The sequence below is a fragment of the Ochlerotatus camptorhynchus genome, unplaced genomic scaffold, assembly GCF_037179485.1.
Source record: "Ochlerotatus camptorhynchus isolate MF236.1 unplaced genomic scaffold, CSIRO-AGI_Acam_v1.1 ptg000004l, whole genome shotgun sequence".
Classification (NCBI taxonomy): domain Eukaryota; kingdom Metazoa; phylum Arthropoda; class Insecta; order Diptera; family Culicidae; genus Ochlerotatus; species Ochlerotatus camptorhynchus.
In genome coordinates, this window is record NW_027040496.1 from 1,393,755 (window position 1) to 1,406,321 (window position 12,567).

Below are 12,567 nucleotides of genomic sequence, written 5' to 3' on the forward strand. Positions count from 1 at the left end.
AACAAAATATGGGCTCCTACTCCAATTTCCGGAAAACTTGCGTCAGTTTGCAACCTTACCATGACAGTGAAACAAATATTGGTGGATAGCCCAGTGCTCAGCAATCTAAGAAGTCTCTACGGTATACCGAATAGCATAAGGAACGCCCCCCAATCAACCAAAGCAGCGGTTTTCTGCTTGATTAAAGGCACCAAACTTTACCAAATTATTTAACCCCAAGGGCTGACACGATCACCAACAACCCGCTATTGGCACTTGACTACCGACACCCTTGACAAAATTATTAGTATGCAAACTAAGCCAGCAACTGCAACACTACTCAGCTTTTATATTTGTACTCTTGTTTGAACCACTATGTATTATGGTTTTATGGAGGACCTCCCTCAGGAGCAACTCAACTCTGAAAAAAAAACTCTGTATTATGGAAACCTCTTTCCGAGGCCCACCTTCTTGTCGAGGATCCCCTTCTGGTGCCCCAAATACTCACGTTGTGATTTGGGGCTACCTGAGATAAACCAGCCGGATGGCCTCATAAGCAGCCGTGACCAATATATTTTAGCCTCTCTTGGTGCTTGCCGAATGGGATATTTTTGAAAATCGCTTATTATCCTCGATGGAACCTACCGCCATGAGTATTCTAGCTGAAATTTTCGATAGATCTTTCTTACTCTTGGAGTTCACAATTTTTTTTTATAACGTTAGCAGGGTTTCCCGAGCAGGATAAAATAACTAATGAATACCTTATTCTGATCTGATACTAAAATTTGGTATTGACCAGCATGAAATAAGAGATAAAATAACAAGGAATAATACCAAAAACTTACATGCAAAATACTTTGTGAATGCCAAAAGTTGATATTTGGATACCAAAAGAATACCTAGGTGGTATTGTTTTGGTATTGCATTATCATAATTTGGTATTGGAATGGTATTGTGGGAACATTTTTTTTTTTTGTATTATTTTTTGGTATTTTACCTCTTATGTCAGGCTCATCCATACCAATTTAAGGTATCGAGATATTCGTTCCTGCTCGGGTTTGACTGATAAAAGCATTTGAACGTTTCAACTGCAAATACTCTAGACAGTTGTTTCTCAATCTTGAGGCTGACTCCTTCTTTATAACATGAACAGTTCTTTGTCAGATAAAAATTATTGATCTTTTCATTCGACGCTTGGCTTATTTGATCTTATGTCCATTAGGCGTATTGTCTCTTAAAATTTAATTAAAAAAACGCTATGAATGGAATTCAACGTCTTGTCCAATGAACGTTTTGTCCATTCGATGATTTGACCTTTTGTACATTCCTAATTTTTGTCCTTTTGACCTTTTTTCCATTCGAACTTTTGCCCTGATAAGTTTTATTCGGCCTTTTGTTCATTTGACCTTTTGTGCTTAGATATTTTGTTATATATCCATTACTAAACCGAAGGCAACTGGTTCAATTCCTGGTCCGGTCTAGTAAAACTTTCGGAATGAAAATTTTCTCGATTTCCGTGGGCATAGAGGATAGTACCTCCCACAGTACTTGCCACACGATATACCGTATGCGTGATAATGTTTGCACCATCGTACAAATAAGGTTCCCGTTTCACCTGTGCATACAATGCCTTGGTTTTCTTTGCATGCACGTAACCTATAGCTCATACCGTAGTAGGCTGTGTATAATAGAAAATGATTTACTTAGTTTGACAGTTGCACCACGATGAAGTGGCAGCGTATTCGTGGTTTGTCCCACGCGCAAATGTCGCAAAAGGACATTTCAATTGCCGTGGGAGTGTTCCGGTGGATCATCAAAAGGGCTTTAGACCGAGAAAAGAAAGGACAACTATCCGCGAAGGTGGCCACAGGTCGTCCGAGGTTAGCTCGGTTTCTGAGGGTTATCGCTGCTATCAAAAGGAAGATTCGGGTGAATCCAATGCGTTCAATAAGGAAAATGGGAAAGGAACACGGGATCAGTGACTTTACGGCACGAAAGATCATAAAAGAAGATTGCGGGGCGAAGTCGAGGGTATGGAAAAAAAACTCACATGATTACCAACCGCATCCGGGAGCTACGAGTCGAACGATGCAAGAAAATCTTGAACTTCCTGAAGCGAAAAAATCCGGTAATCCTGTTCACCGACGAGAGCATGTTTACCGTCAATCCCGTATCAAATTCCAGAACCGACTGGTATATTAGTTCTCTTCCGGTAAAAGACGTGGCCGACGAGCACAAGAACGTGTATCTGACCAAGCATCCTGCTAGCATTATGGTGTTTGGATTGGTGGCTTCCGATGGCAAAAAAAAATGACCCGGTGTTCATTCCAGAAGGCGACAAGGTCAACACGGAGGTCTACATCGGGATTTTAAGTAACTTTGTTCTTCCGTGGATCAAAGAACAGTATGGTCCGAAGCCAAATGTTGTATTTCAACAAGATGGGGCTCCGTGTCACACCTCGAACCGCACTCAGAAGTGGATACAGGAACATCTTCCGTTCTGGGCGAAGGATATGTGGCCGCCATCCAGCCCCGATCTTAATCCGCTGGATTACTCAATATGGCGCGTCATGAAGGCCAAGGCCTGTTCTAAACGCCACCCGAGTACAGCAAGCCTCAGACAAATATTGACCCGTACCTCGAGAGAAATGGATCCAGACTACATTATTAGAACCTGCCGTGCATTCCGGAAGCGTGTGGAGGCCGTAATTGCAGCAAGTGGAAACTCGATCGATGATTAACATAGTTTAAGACTCTGAAACCCTTTGAATAAATAAATAAAAACTCGAAAACGAAATTTTTTAGATTTTTTTAAATTTTGACATTGCTTAATGGTGCAAACATTATCACGCATACGGTACAAATTCCTACAGGGGTTGGCATAGGAAGTTCACAATCAATAACTGTAGAAGTGTTAGAATAACGCTGAGTTGAGAACAGGCAAAACGCTCACGTACAAAGCATCATAAGCCGGGGAAAAATGGCTTGATAAGCATTGAATTACCGTTTCATATCCAAATATATCGCTAGATTAGGGATGTTGGACAAACAACTTCGCTGATAATATCCATAGAGAAGCCGGGTAGCCAATAGAGGTATCAGTTTTGCTGTTCGGCTGTTCGGCGGCAAGGCCAAATCAAAATTACTATTTGTCGTGTTTTGTTTGGCTCATCATCCGCCTTGGCTTATCAATTATCGCTTCCGACGGAAATGTAGCTGCTTATCAAATTCCCTAATCGAATTAGTTTTTCGCATCTGATTGCCACCTCCAGGCAAGGCGTTGTTGATTTAGCGTTGCGTTTGCTGGGTTGGCACACGACATGGAGCAACTCCAATCGTGACAAACAACCCGTGGGAAGCAATTCGGGGGCAGTAATAAGTTGATTGAATTATTACCCTTCGAGCCACGTTGCGCCACTTGGCTGCAGCACGTGCTTGTGTTAGATTGAATCGATAGAGGCACTTCGTTCGGCATAATTCTACCTTCAGGTTTGCTCTTTTTGTTTACAAATATTAAAGTTCAAAACTTAGAAGATTTCTCCAACTCGCTCTAAATTGCAATATCAACTACACAAACATTTACGCTCAGCTATCGGCCTAATTAAATTGGTTGAATCCAGACGTGGAGGAGTTTTTGCGATAATCGCTTCGGTTTTGATTAGAAGTGAATATCAAAAGGCGAAACCTGTTTGCTTGAGCTCTGGTACGAGACGGTACTATTGTCCGATTTCTATCACGTGTTGACATTTCCGAAATAATGGCAGCAATTCTTGGGATATTCAAGTCCATTATCACGATTTACTTGTTTACAATTCCTCATTCATTTGTGCTTCAAGTCAATTCAATTACGATTCTGCAGAATTTGTCTTTCTCGTTTGCAAGGTAGATCAAAGCAATTGACACCAAAGAGGCTGTTTGGGGCTATTCGGCCCCACATCGGATCGGGGCATCCCCTTCTTATTAGGAAAGTTTCAAGTTTCGAACACCTGTTGAGATTGGTTTATTATTGGATCATTCTTGCGTATCCACCTAAGAGAATTTCAATTGGGTTAGGATAGATTCAATCACATCGACTGGGTCACTTTTTACGGGACAAAAGATTATAATCCTGGGTCCACAGTAGATTTGAGATTGATAATCGGAAAAGTTTCGCATTAAACCCATTAGGTGAAATCTTCATGCGTCACCGAGCTTTGGGTTCGATTTCCCTGAGGTGGGATTAGAGGACGGAAGGGTTCGATTTTCTTTTGGGATTTTGATTCTGATCGCTCTTCTGACGGTTAATTAGTAATCACTAAGGCGAAGAGTTAAATTGATTCTAGCAGCATATCAGCATAATGAAGCGAGGTTTCAGTTTAAACATATCAATCGAGCAATCGCAGAAGCACTTACTTTCGACTTGAAATATTCATTTTAGGTGATTAGTTTTTTTTTTACTACACCAACTATCACCAACAGGACACGCCGTGAATAAAATTGCCAATTGTTCCACGAATACCGTAATTTGTATGTTATTTACGTCACCACAACCAACTGCCCATCAAAAATGAACCCACCATGAATCAACCTATCCGAAATTGACCGGTAAAAGTGTCAATCAGCTGGTGTCCTAATTGGGATCGTAAATATTATTCAGTATCGTTACGGATGTACCGAGAAACCGACGTGGGGTAGGATGATGGTGTATTAAATCAGGCACCACAGGTGATGTCCCTTGCAGTCGGTGACTTTCCAGGCCTTGGTCGGCAGCAGCAGGTGGTACTCGTCTTTTCTTCACGAAATTGGTCATGAAAGCACTGAAAGTGAAGCTCGCTGTGACGATAACGATCCAATTGAAGAGGATAATTTGAGCCAGTCTCAAACGGTGCTCGCCAGTGAAGTGCTTTCGATTCAAGCCGTACAAAGTTTAAAGGAGGTACATATTTACGTTTTTTTTTTATGTGTTAAAGTTTATTTGAATACTTTAAAAAAATTCCAACCTTATTTCCCCTCTCCGAATTCAATGAATCTTCGAAAAATTGTTCACTAGGGGCAATGAACTAAGTTTGTCCAGGAATTCAAAAATTTCAATAAATTAAGCATGAAAACGGCCGTCTAATCGAAATGACGTCTAAGACAAAGTTGTAAGAAACTGGATTTCCTTAAAAAAATTGTTAAAACTTCAATTCCAAAAAATACACTTTTAAAATTTCTAAACTTTTGTTTATTTAAAAGCTAATCAAAAATACTAACTTTTCTGAAATGGACGAAATGGACACTTCAAAATTGACCAAAATCATAGACCATCAACTATTAGTACCAGTTATGAACTTGTTTCTCACCATTTTTTTTTTGTTTTGTTTGATATGCAGAAATCATATTTTTAGTCCAGAAAATCGTGTTCGATGCACAAATTACATAAATATCGCGTGAAAAAAGTGAAAAATGTTAACTGATAGTTTATGTTGTACGATTTTGGTCAATTGTTAAGTGTCCATTGTGTCGATTGCAGAAAAGTTTTCATTTGTCTCAGACGTCATTTCGATTAGATGGGCCGTTTTCGTGCCATGATTTGATGACACATTATGCGTGAGTGAAAATGGCCCAATTCCAGCACAAACATGGTTTTTTGCCTCTAGCGAATAATTATGCGAAGGTTCATGAAATTCCGAGAGGTAAAATCGATTTTTCTTAATTTGTTTTCGCTATTCGGCCTGGAACTGCTCTTTTACAATTTTGGGTATAGCATAAAACATGAGTTGAATTTAAAAGTAATAGTTCAGTCACAGACAAACATACATAATACTCGCAAGTTGTTCATCGAACAAGCATTTAACGGTCGATTTAAAAGTATCCTAGTTGGGAGTATCGCCACCTGTGGCGCGCATAGTCAATTCCCTTGCGTTTGACGTTTACACACTACCGCCATCTATTCAGCGTACTACCCACCACTGTGTATTCAACAGATGGCGGTAATGTTTTAGCGACGATGTTTTACAGTGAGAAATATTCAATGTGTTATGTCTGTTTGTCTGTGGTTCAGTGCTTTAAGTTGTATGACTACACATTGGTCTGTATAAGTGTTTATTAGACTTACAAATTCGTGGAAAATGGTACACACATAGGCAGTTGTAACTTTTTAACTATTATACCAAATGACTTGAAATTTTTCGTGAAGAATGTTTAGTCCATGACGTAAATATGTGATTTTTATGAGGGTCTTAGAGGTGGATTAACTCCTGTAATGATCGTGTGAACGACATGCTGTCTAATTTATTTTCCATGAATACACCCTTTAGCATGCTACGTTTGTCAGTTGCGTTGATTTTTTTCCTTGAAATGACAATACTAACAGTTTAATTAATGATGTTGTGGAACGTCATTTTGGATATAATTTATCAATTTAACATTCCCATTGGAATATTCGCAACATGTTAACTAGTAATCCTATACACAGAGATTCGCGGAAATATTATCAGACAATTTGGCAACGTGATTTGTTTTGTTTAAAAAAGCTGCAATCACTTGCCGCGAAGTAAAATGTTCCAGATTTGTGCGTGACTTTATCTTTGGCTACTCTACGAGTTTGTTTGTTTACGCTGTTTGAATTCTAAGTGAACTGGTGAACTATTTTTGCCAAGTTTTGCAATAACCGCGGTCATAGAAGTGCAACGAATTGTAGCAATATGAGATTGTTTTCAGTTTCCGAAAAACGCTGAATTTCGCAAAAAAATGGCTGGAGTTTTACGGACTACTGTCGGGTTTTCCCTAGTGGATTCTATGCGGTATCTAGTTAAAATTTAATGCATGTTCTAGTAATACTTCGGGCACATGCAAATGTATTTTGCTAAGGAATAAAGATGTATTGCTAACAGAAATATTGCGTTCAGCCTTAGTGAGCACTTCACACCAATTAGAACAAATAAGTTTGTTTTCACTTATTAAGAAGGGTGATTAAAGTACGAGTTTTATTCTTATCATCAGCAACTTCTGTGCACTAATGTTTTATGATACATGCAATAATAAGTGCTCCGAAGACACCAAAAGGATTTGACGGAATCGTGTACTTTTATCACACTTTTTGTATTTTTGGAGCTGTCTAGTTACAGATGCAATCTGCAATATAAACCGACCTGAAAAATCTTTAAAAACTATCCATTCACAATTTATTAAATAATTGTTAATTATGCTTAAAACTCTCATGAGAGTTAATGTTAACATACGTATTTTACGGTTATGTATTTTTTTTTATTTATAAACGTTTTGTTTGAATTTACTTCACCCCGATTACAATACCTTTCAACTCAATAAGAAGTCCTCTAAATATTGTCTAATCAGAATGCTCGTTTGGCTCACATTTTGTTTGACAGTTCTCGCTGCTCGATTGGCTCAAAGTGGCCGCTTCCGCGAATCTCTATAAATAGGATTACTAATGTTAACTGAGAATGAAAATGTCGATGAACAGTTCAAAAGGTTCATCTGCTTTGATTGATTCTCTTGATCGACTTTCTCTTTTGATATCCACTGCTATGCAAACAGCTTTCGCGTTATTTTTACCACATAGTTTGATATATGAGATTTTCATCCAGCATCCAAAACGTCAAATACAGCAGGGAAAGGTTTTGCAGCTGAGCTATTAACAAAAGTGAAAGTTGATGCAGATAATCGATCAATGATGACACGACCCTTTGAAATGTTTATCTAGAAATGGTCATCTTGAATTTTTACAAAACCGACCACATGCAAAATGTTTATTACCTCGAAAAAGACCCTGTGAACGATTTGGGCTAAATTGGACATGAGTGGCGCAAAATCGTCAAAGTTTTAGTTTTTATAAATCGAGAAATCAACCACATACTAAGTAGATAGCCGATTTAACGATTATTTAAACTGTAGGAACTTTAAACAAACGCCAACACCTTACCCCATATTTACCCATATAATTAGTTTATGGATAGGTGAACGAGCCAGTTTCACATTTGCAGCTCTAGGTGACGCTGTAGATTGTCGATTTTCTTGTGTGAAGTAACAAACACTGATTGAATGTATTAACTCAGGTCGGGAGTAGCAGTCAACTGATATTGATGATGGTACAGCACGCAAAACCACCCTATTGCATCTCTCTAAGATGTCGGGATGATGGATTTTTCTCTGTAAATACGGCATTTTTTTGTGATTTCAGGAATGTTTAGGTCTTCGAAATCTTTAATCGTATTTATCTTCGTACATCCGGCATGAATCGTGATTTGAGGGGTGTTTGAGTTTTTGAAAGCTTTAATGGTGACTATCCCAGTTATTACGGTCAAATGGGATGTTTGGATTTTTCTAAATATTTTATCGCGTTTATCTAAGATGCAGGAAACAAGATTTTCCGATCATCTAAAATTGAGATTTAGATGTTTCGCACGGCATTCGGAAATACGGCATTCATTATGATTAAGGAGTGTTGTGGTGTTCAGTCCGCATCGTGCTCTCCTGCCGGCGACGCCAAAACTGAACGGCTGTTCAAGGTTGTCTTGAGAGGACTGCCCAGTGGTGAATCCCTGGATCAGATCAAAGATGAATTGTCAAAATTACTTGGAGTTGTGCCTGTCCAATTAATCAAAATGAAAGCGAAATCCCGTCCTGGCGATTCACGCAACGGGATTTCCAATGATTTTTATTTAGTTCATTTTAAGTCTAATTTACAACCTTAAGGTCTTAGAAAAAGCTAGTTTTACGCTCTATGTCCGATTAAAGTGGGAACACTCCAGAAAGGCTGGAAGAAATTTCCAAAACCTCATCCAGTGCCGTAAGTGTCAGGGATGGGGTCACGGATCTAAAATTGCTACATGCCAACTAAATACATTAATTGTGGTGATTCCTATCACGTAAAAGATGACTGTAAAGTGAAAGAACATCCTAAAAATTTAGATATTCAAATTATGGTGAAAACCACAAATATGCTTAAGTCTAACTCCATGTTTGATGCTATTCAAACTGGAGTAAAATTTGCGAACAATATCATCATGACTTTGAAATTTTGTAACGGATTTTAAATCAATAAATATTTTGAATTGGAATGCTCGATCACTTAAAGATAATGAGAACGAGCTATTTAGCTGTCTGAGAGTTCATATCGTGCATATGGCCGTTATAAATGAAACGTTCCTTAAACGTGACCATAAGGTTAAAAGGGACGCAAATTATTTCATTTATCGAAATGATCGTGGTGGCGTTGCCATCATTGTTCATGAACGTATCAAATTCTTTCTTCGTTTGAAACCAAAGTTTTTGAAACTTTGGGAGTTTCTGTCGAAAAAAAATTTGGGCAACTTACGGTTATAGCTGCTTGTTTGCCATTCCAATGCGCAGGTCAACAAAATAATTTTCTCAAGGGAGACCATCAGAAACTTTCCCGTCATAGGTTTAAAAAAACACCGCTCATGGAATAATTTTCAAAGCAATTTCAATGATAATATTCTGTTTGATGATTGTTCTGCAGGTTATTACACTATTCAATATCCAAATAGCGCAACATGCTTTTCTGCAGCAAGAAATCCCTCAACTATTGATTTGGTCTTAACTGATTCATGTCGACTTTGTAGCCAAATGGTTACCCATGCTGACTTCGGTTCTGATCACCTTCCAGTAACATTTGTAATATCCCAAGAAATAATTTCCAATCCCAACAGCTCTACTTTCAATTACCATAGAGCTGGGAGCAATATCGAACAATTATGGAATATAACTTCGATCCAAACATTCCTTTGCAAACCAAAGATGAAATTATTTATGCTCTTGAATCTCTGACTATTTCTATAGTTGAAGCAAGAGCTGCCGCAGTACCAACATGCGAGGTTAAATTCGATTCAATTATGATAGACGACGATCTTCAGCTCTTGATCCATCTGTAAAATGTCAAGGCAATATCAAAGAACACGCGATCGATGGTAGTTATCTCGAAGAATTTGCGTTTGGTTCTGAATATGGCGATGAGTGTGCAAAATATTACGCAATTCCATCCTCCCTATTCGCACGCACCCGAGGATCGGAGGCGAATGCCGCTTCGACTTGTTTCGTCTACTTACTACTCTCTGACGACTGTGCTGGGATTTGTTAGTTAATTCGACACTGTTGGACAATGCTGGACATTTACCAGTTTTTCAATAGTTTCTTGTTGAAAATCAACATTTGAAAGCATTGTTATCGATGCGTAGCCATATTTCTGATCGATTGGTGATAATTATTGAAATTGGACCATGGGCAGCTGAGTTATTAATGTTCAAAATCTTTCTTAATTTGTTACATGTTCCATTTTCGGTTTTCACAAAGTGTACCTTCATATAGAAATCAAAGACGTAGTCCTACGTCAAAAAGCACTTCAAAGGAATCAGAACGATGTTCTGAAGATGATTTTGAAGTTGTCTCCCTGGTACAGTGCTACCGAGGTACATAGAATTTCGAATGTTGAGACTTTAGAACAAATATCCAACAAAATAATTAATAATTTCAGGCAAAAATCGTCGCAATCCTCAATTGCAACGATTAATTCCTTTTATAATAAAATAAGATTTAGTTTTAGTTTTTAGTTTTTTGATTTCAATTGTTATACTGACATGCAGGTTTAAAAAACCTTTGACTATATGTTTAGTATTACTTCTGCGTGAAGTCAACGGTTTACATAGTTGAAGATGCTAATTTCAAATAACAGACTAAAGTGGTAAGAACTGTTTCAAACACACCGTTGGTACTTGAGAGGTTGGCGATCATCTCTTTTTGCCAGTGGTGGCGCGGGGGGTGCACCCCTCACCATCCCTCTCCAAAGGGGGAGTTTGGTAAAGAGAGATGATAAAACCGATTTGTACCTTCCTAAAAGTTGCCCTAAGCTCGCTGTCTACTCTCTACATGCAATTTTCACACTGTCGTACTCTAAACGGAACTATCAATTCTATACTTTCTCCTTCTCATCTATCGTATAAAAATTACCTCTTTAGTCTGTTATTTGAAATTAGCATCTTCAACTATATTAAAAAACGTGTTTAAAATACTAAATTGCCAAGGCAGGAACAATGTAGACACCTTTAGATATATATTAAAATAATTAAGGCTGGTAAGCTACTGCAGTAGCTGGAGCACCTAGGTTAAATGAAATGAACAAATAAAAAAAATGTTGTAGTTTTCGAAAACATTTATCGTATTTATAATGAAAAAAAAAATACTAAAAAAAAAAGTTGTTCTTATTTGCGCTGAAAGAAATCTGAGCGCTTGAATTTCATTTCAAAGCACTTTGTTTTTTTAGAGCAGGTCTGAAAAAGTTGTTGTTTTCTCTATAAGAGTGCCCATGCGTCAATATATGGGCGACTTGTAGATAGTTTAAATGTCTTTTTAGAAAAAAATAAAGTATCATAACTTTCAAAAGTAGCATTTTTTAAGAAACATCTATTTTTATTTTCAGTTTTTTTTTGTATAGGAATGAATGTTATCATATTTTGAGATGTTGTTTTCGACTTTAGCGCTGGATTAGGCCTGCTGGACAATGTCACGCCAACTCCCTAACTCAGTGCATAACTGCTCAGCTCCAGTCACACTTCCTAGCTCTTGGTTTAATCACCTAGCTCACTGAGCTGCTCTGCGTATAATACCGGCAAACATCATTTTTCGAGGTTGTTGTCCAGCATTTATGTGCCCGCCCATTGTACCCTTCCTCTTTGCATTTGATTTACATTTCATCCATTAAAAAGTCTCAAAATAGAAACTCGTTTTGGTTGCCTCCCACCCATTTCTTGCATTGGCAATCATAGAGACGCTATCGTAATCAATTATTCATAACAAAATAAGTAAGCATAATCATATCATTTGGAGTAACAACAATATTTAACCCGCATATTACACTAATTGACAACATCAACAAAATAACAAACCAGCAGGTACTGAACGGTCTATTAATTAAATCGGCTTTTCAATGTAGGCTAATCTGATCATCCTTCCCGTAACCTCCCAATTCCTGTCAGTAAAACAACAATCGATGCCACATGGGGTTCGACCGGTCCCGGTTTTAATTACTTTATATCATTCGAAAAACTCGATGCAATTAATTAATTTTCAAACCATCACCCTGGCCGAAAAGTCCCCTACCTAGAGATAGCGTGTACTTACTGGATCGTTTCCCTAAATTTTTCTCTTCTATTCCCTTTTTTTGCAGAAACATGAAAGCCACTCTGTGGCTGTGGTCGCTGGTGACAACCTTGGTGTACGTCAGTCAACAGGTATCAGCTGAGTCGTACACAGACACGAGGATTCTACAGGTAATCCAAATATTCCCTGATGGGATTGACGTATTGTAAAAACAGCGGCTCACTTAGTTCATCATCAGCTAGTGAGTGCGGAAAACGTTAGGCCTCCTACGGTCGGGTTCATCTAGGGGAACATGGGATAAAATGAACCCTCGGATAAATAACTTTACGCTTCTTTTCAATACATTTCCAAACCATTTTCGAGGATTTATCTAGCAGCATTGTTAGTTGAGACATTGAACTTGCAGTGTTGATTCACAGATCCTTGAAAACGAAGTAAACCCGGAATTTTAAATGCCAAAACAGGGCCAATCAGTCATTTTGCCCCATGGGT

General features: G+C 38.2%; 1 protein-coding gene across 1 annotated transcript in view; it reads left to right on the forward strand.

The window, feature by feature from the left end:
• Positions 1 to 12,567, forward strand: part of Dh44 (diuretic hormone 44) — a 145,254-nt gene that overhangs the window by 76,847 nt on the left and 55,840 nt on the right. The window contains exon 2 of the mRNA XM_065237855.1: positions 12,143 to 12,245. Coding sequence (XP_065093927.1) covers positions 12,147 to 12,245 — 99 coding nt within the window. The 5' untranslated portion in view covers positions 12,143 to 12,146. The remainder of the gene's footprint in view (positions 1 to 12,142; positions 12,246 to 12,567) is intronic.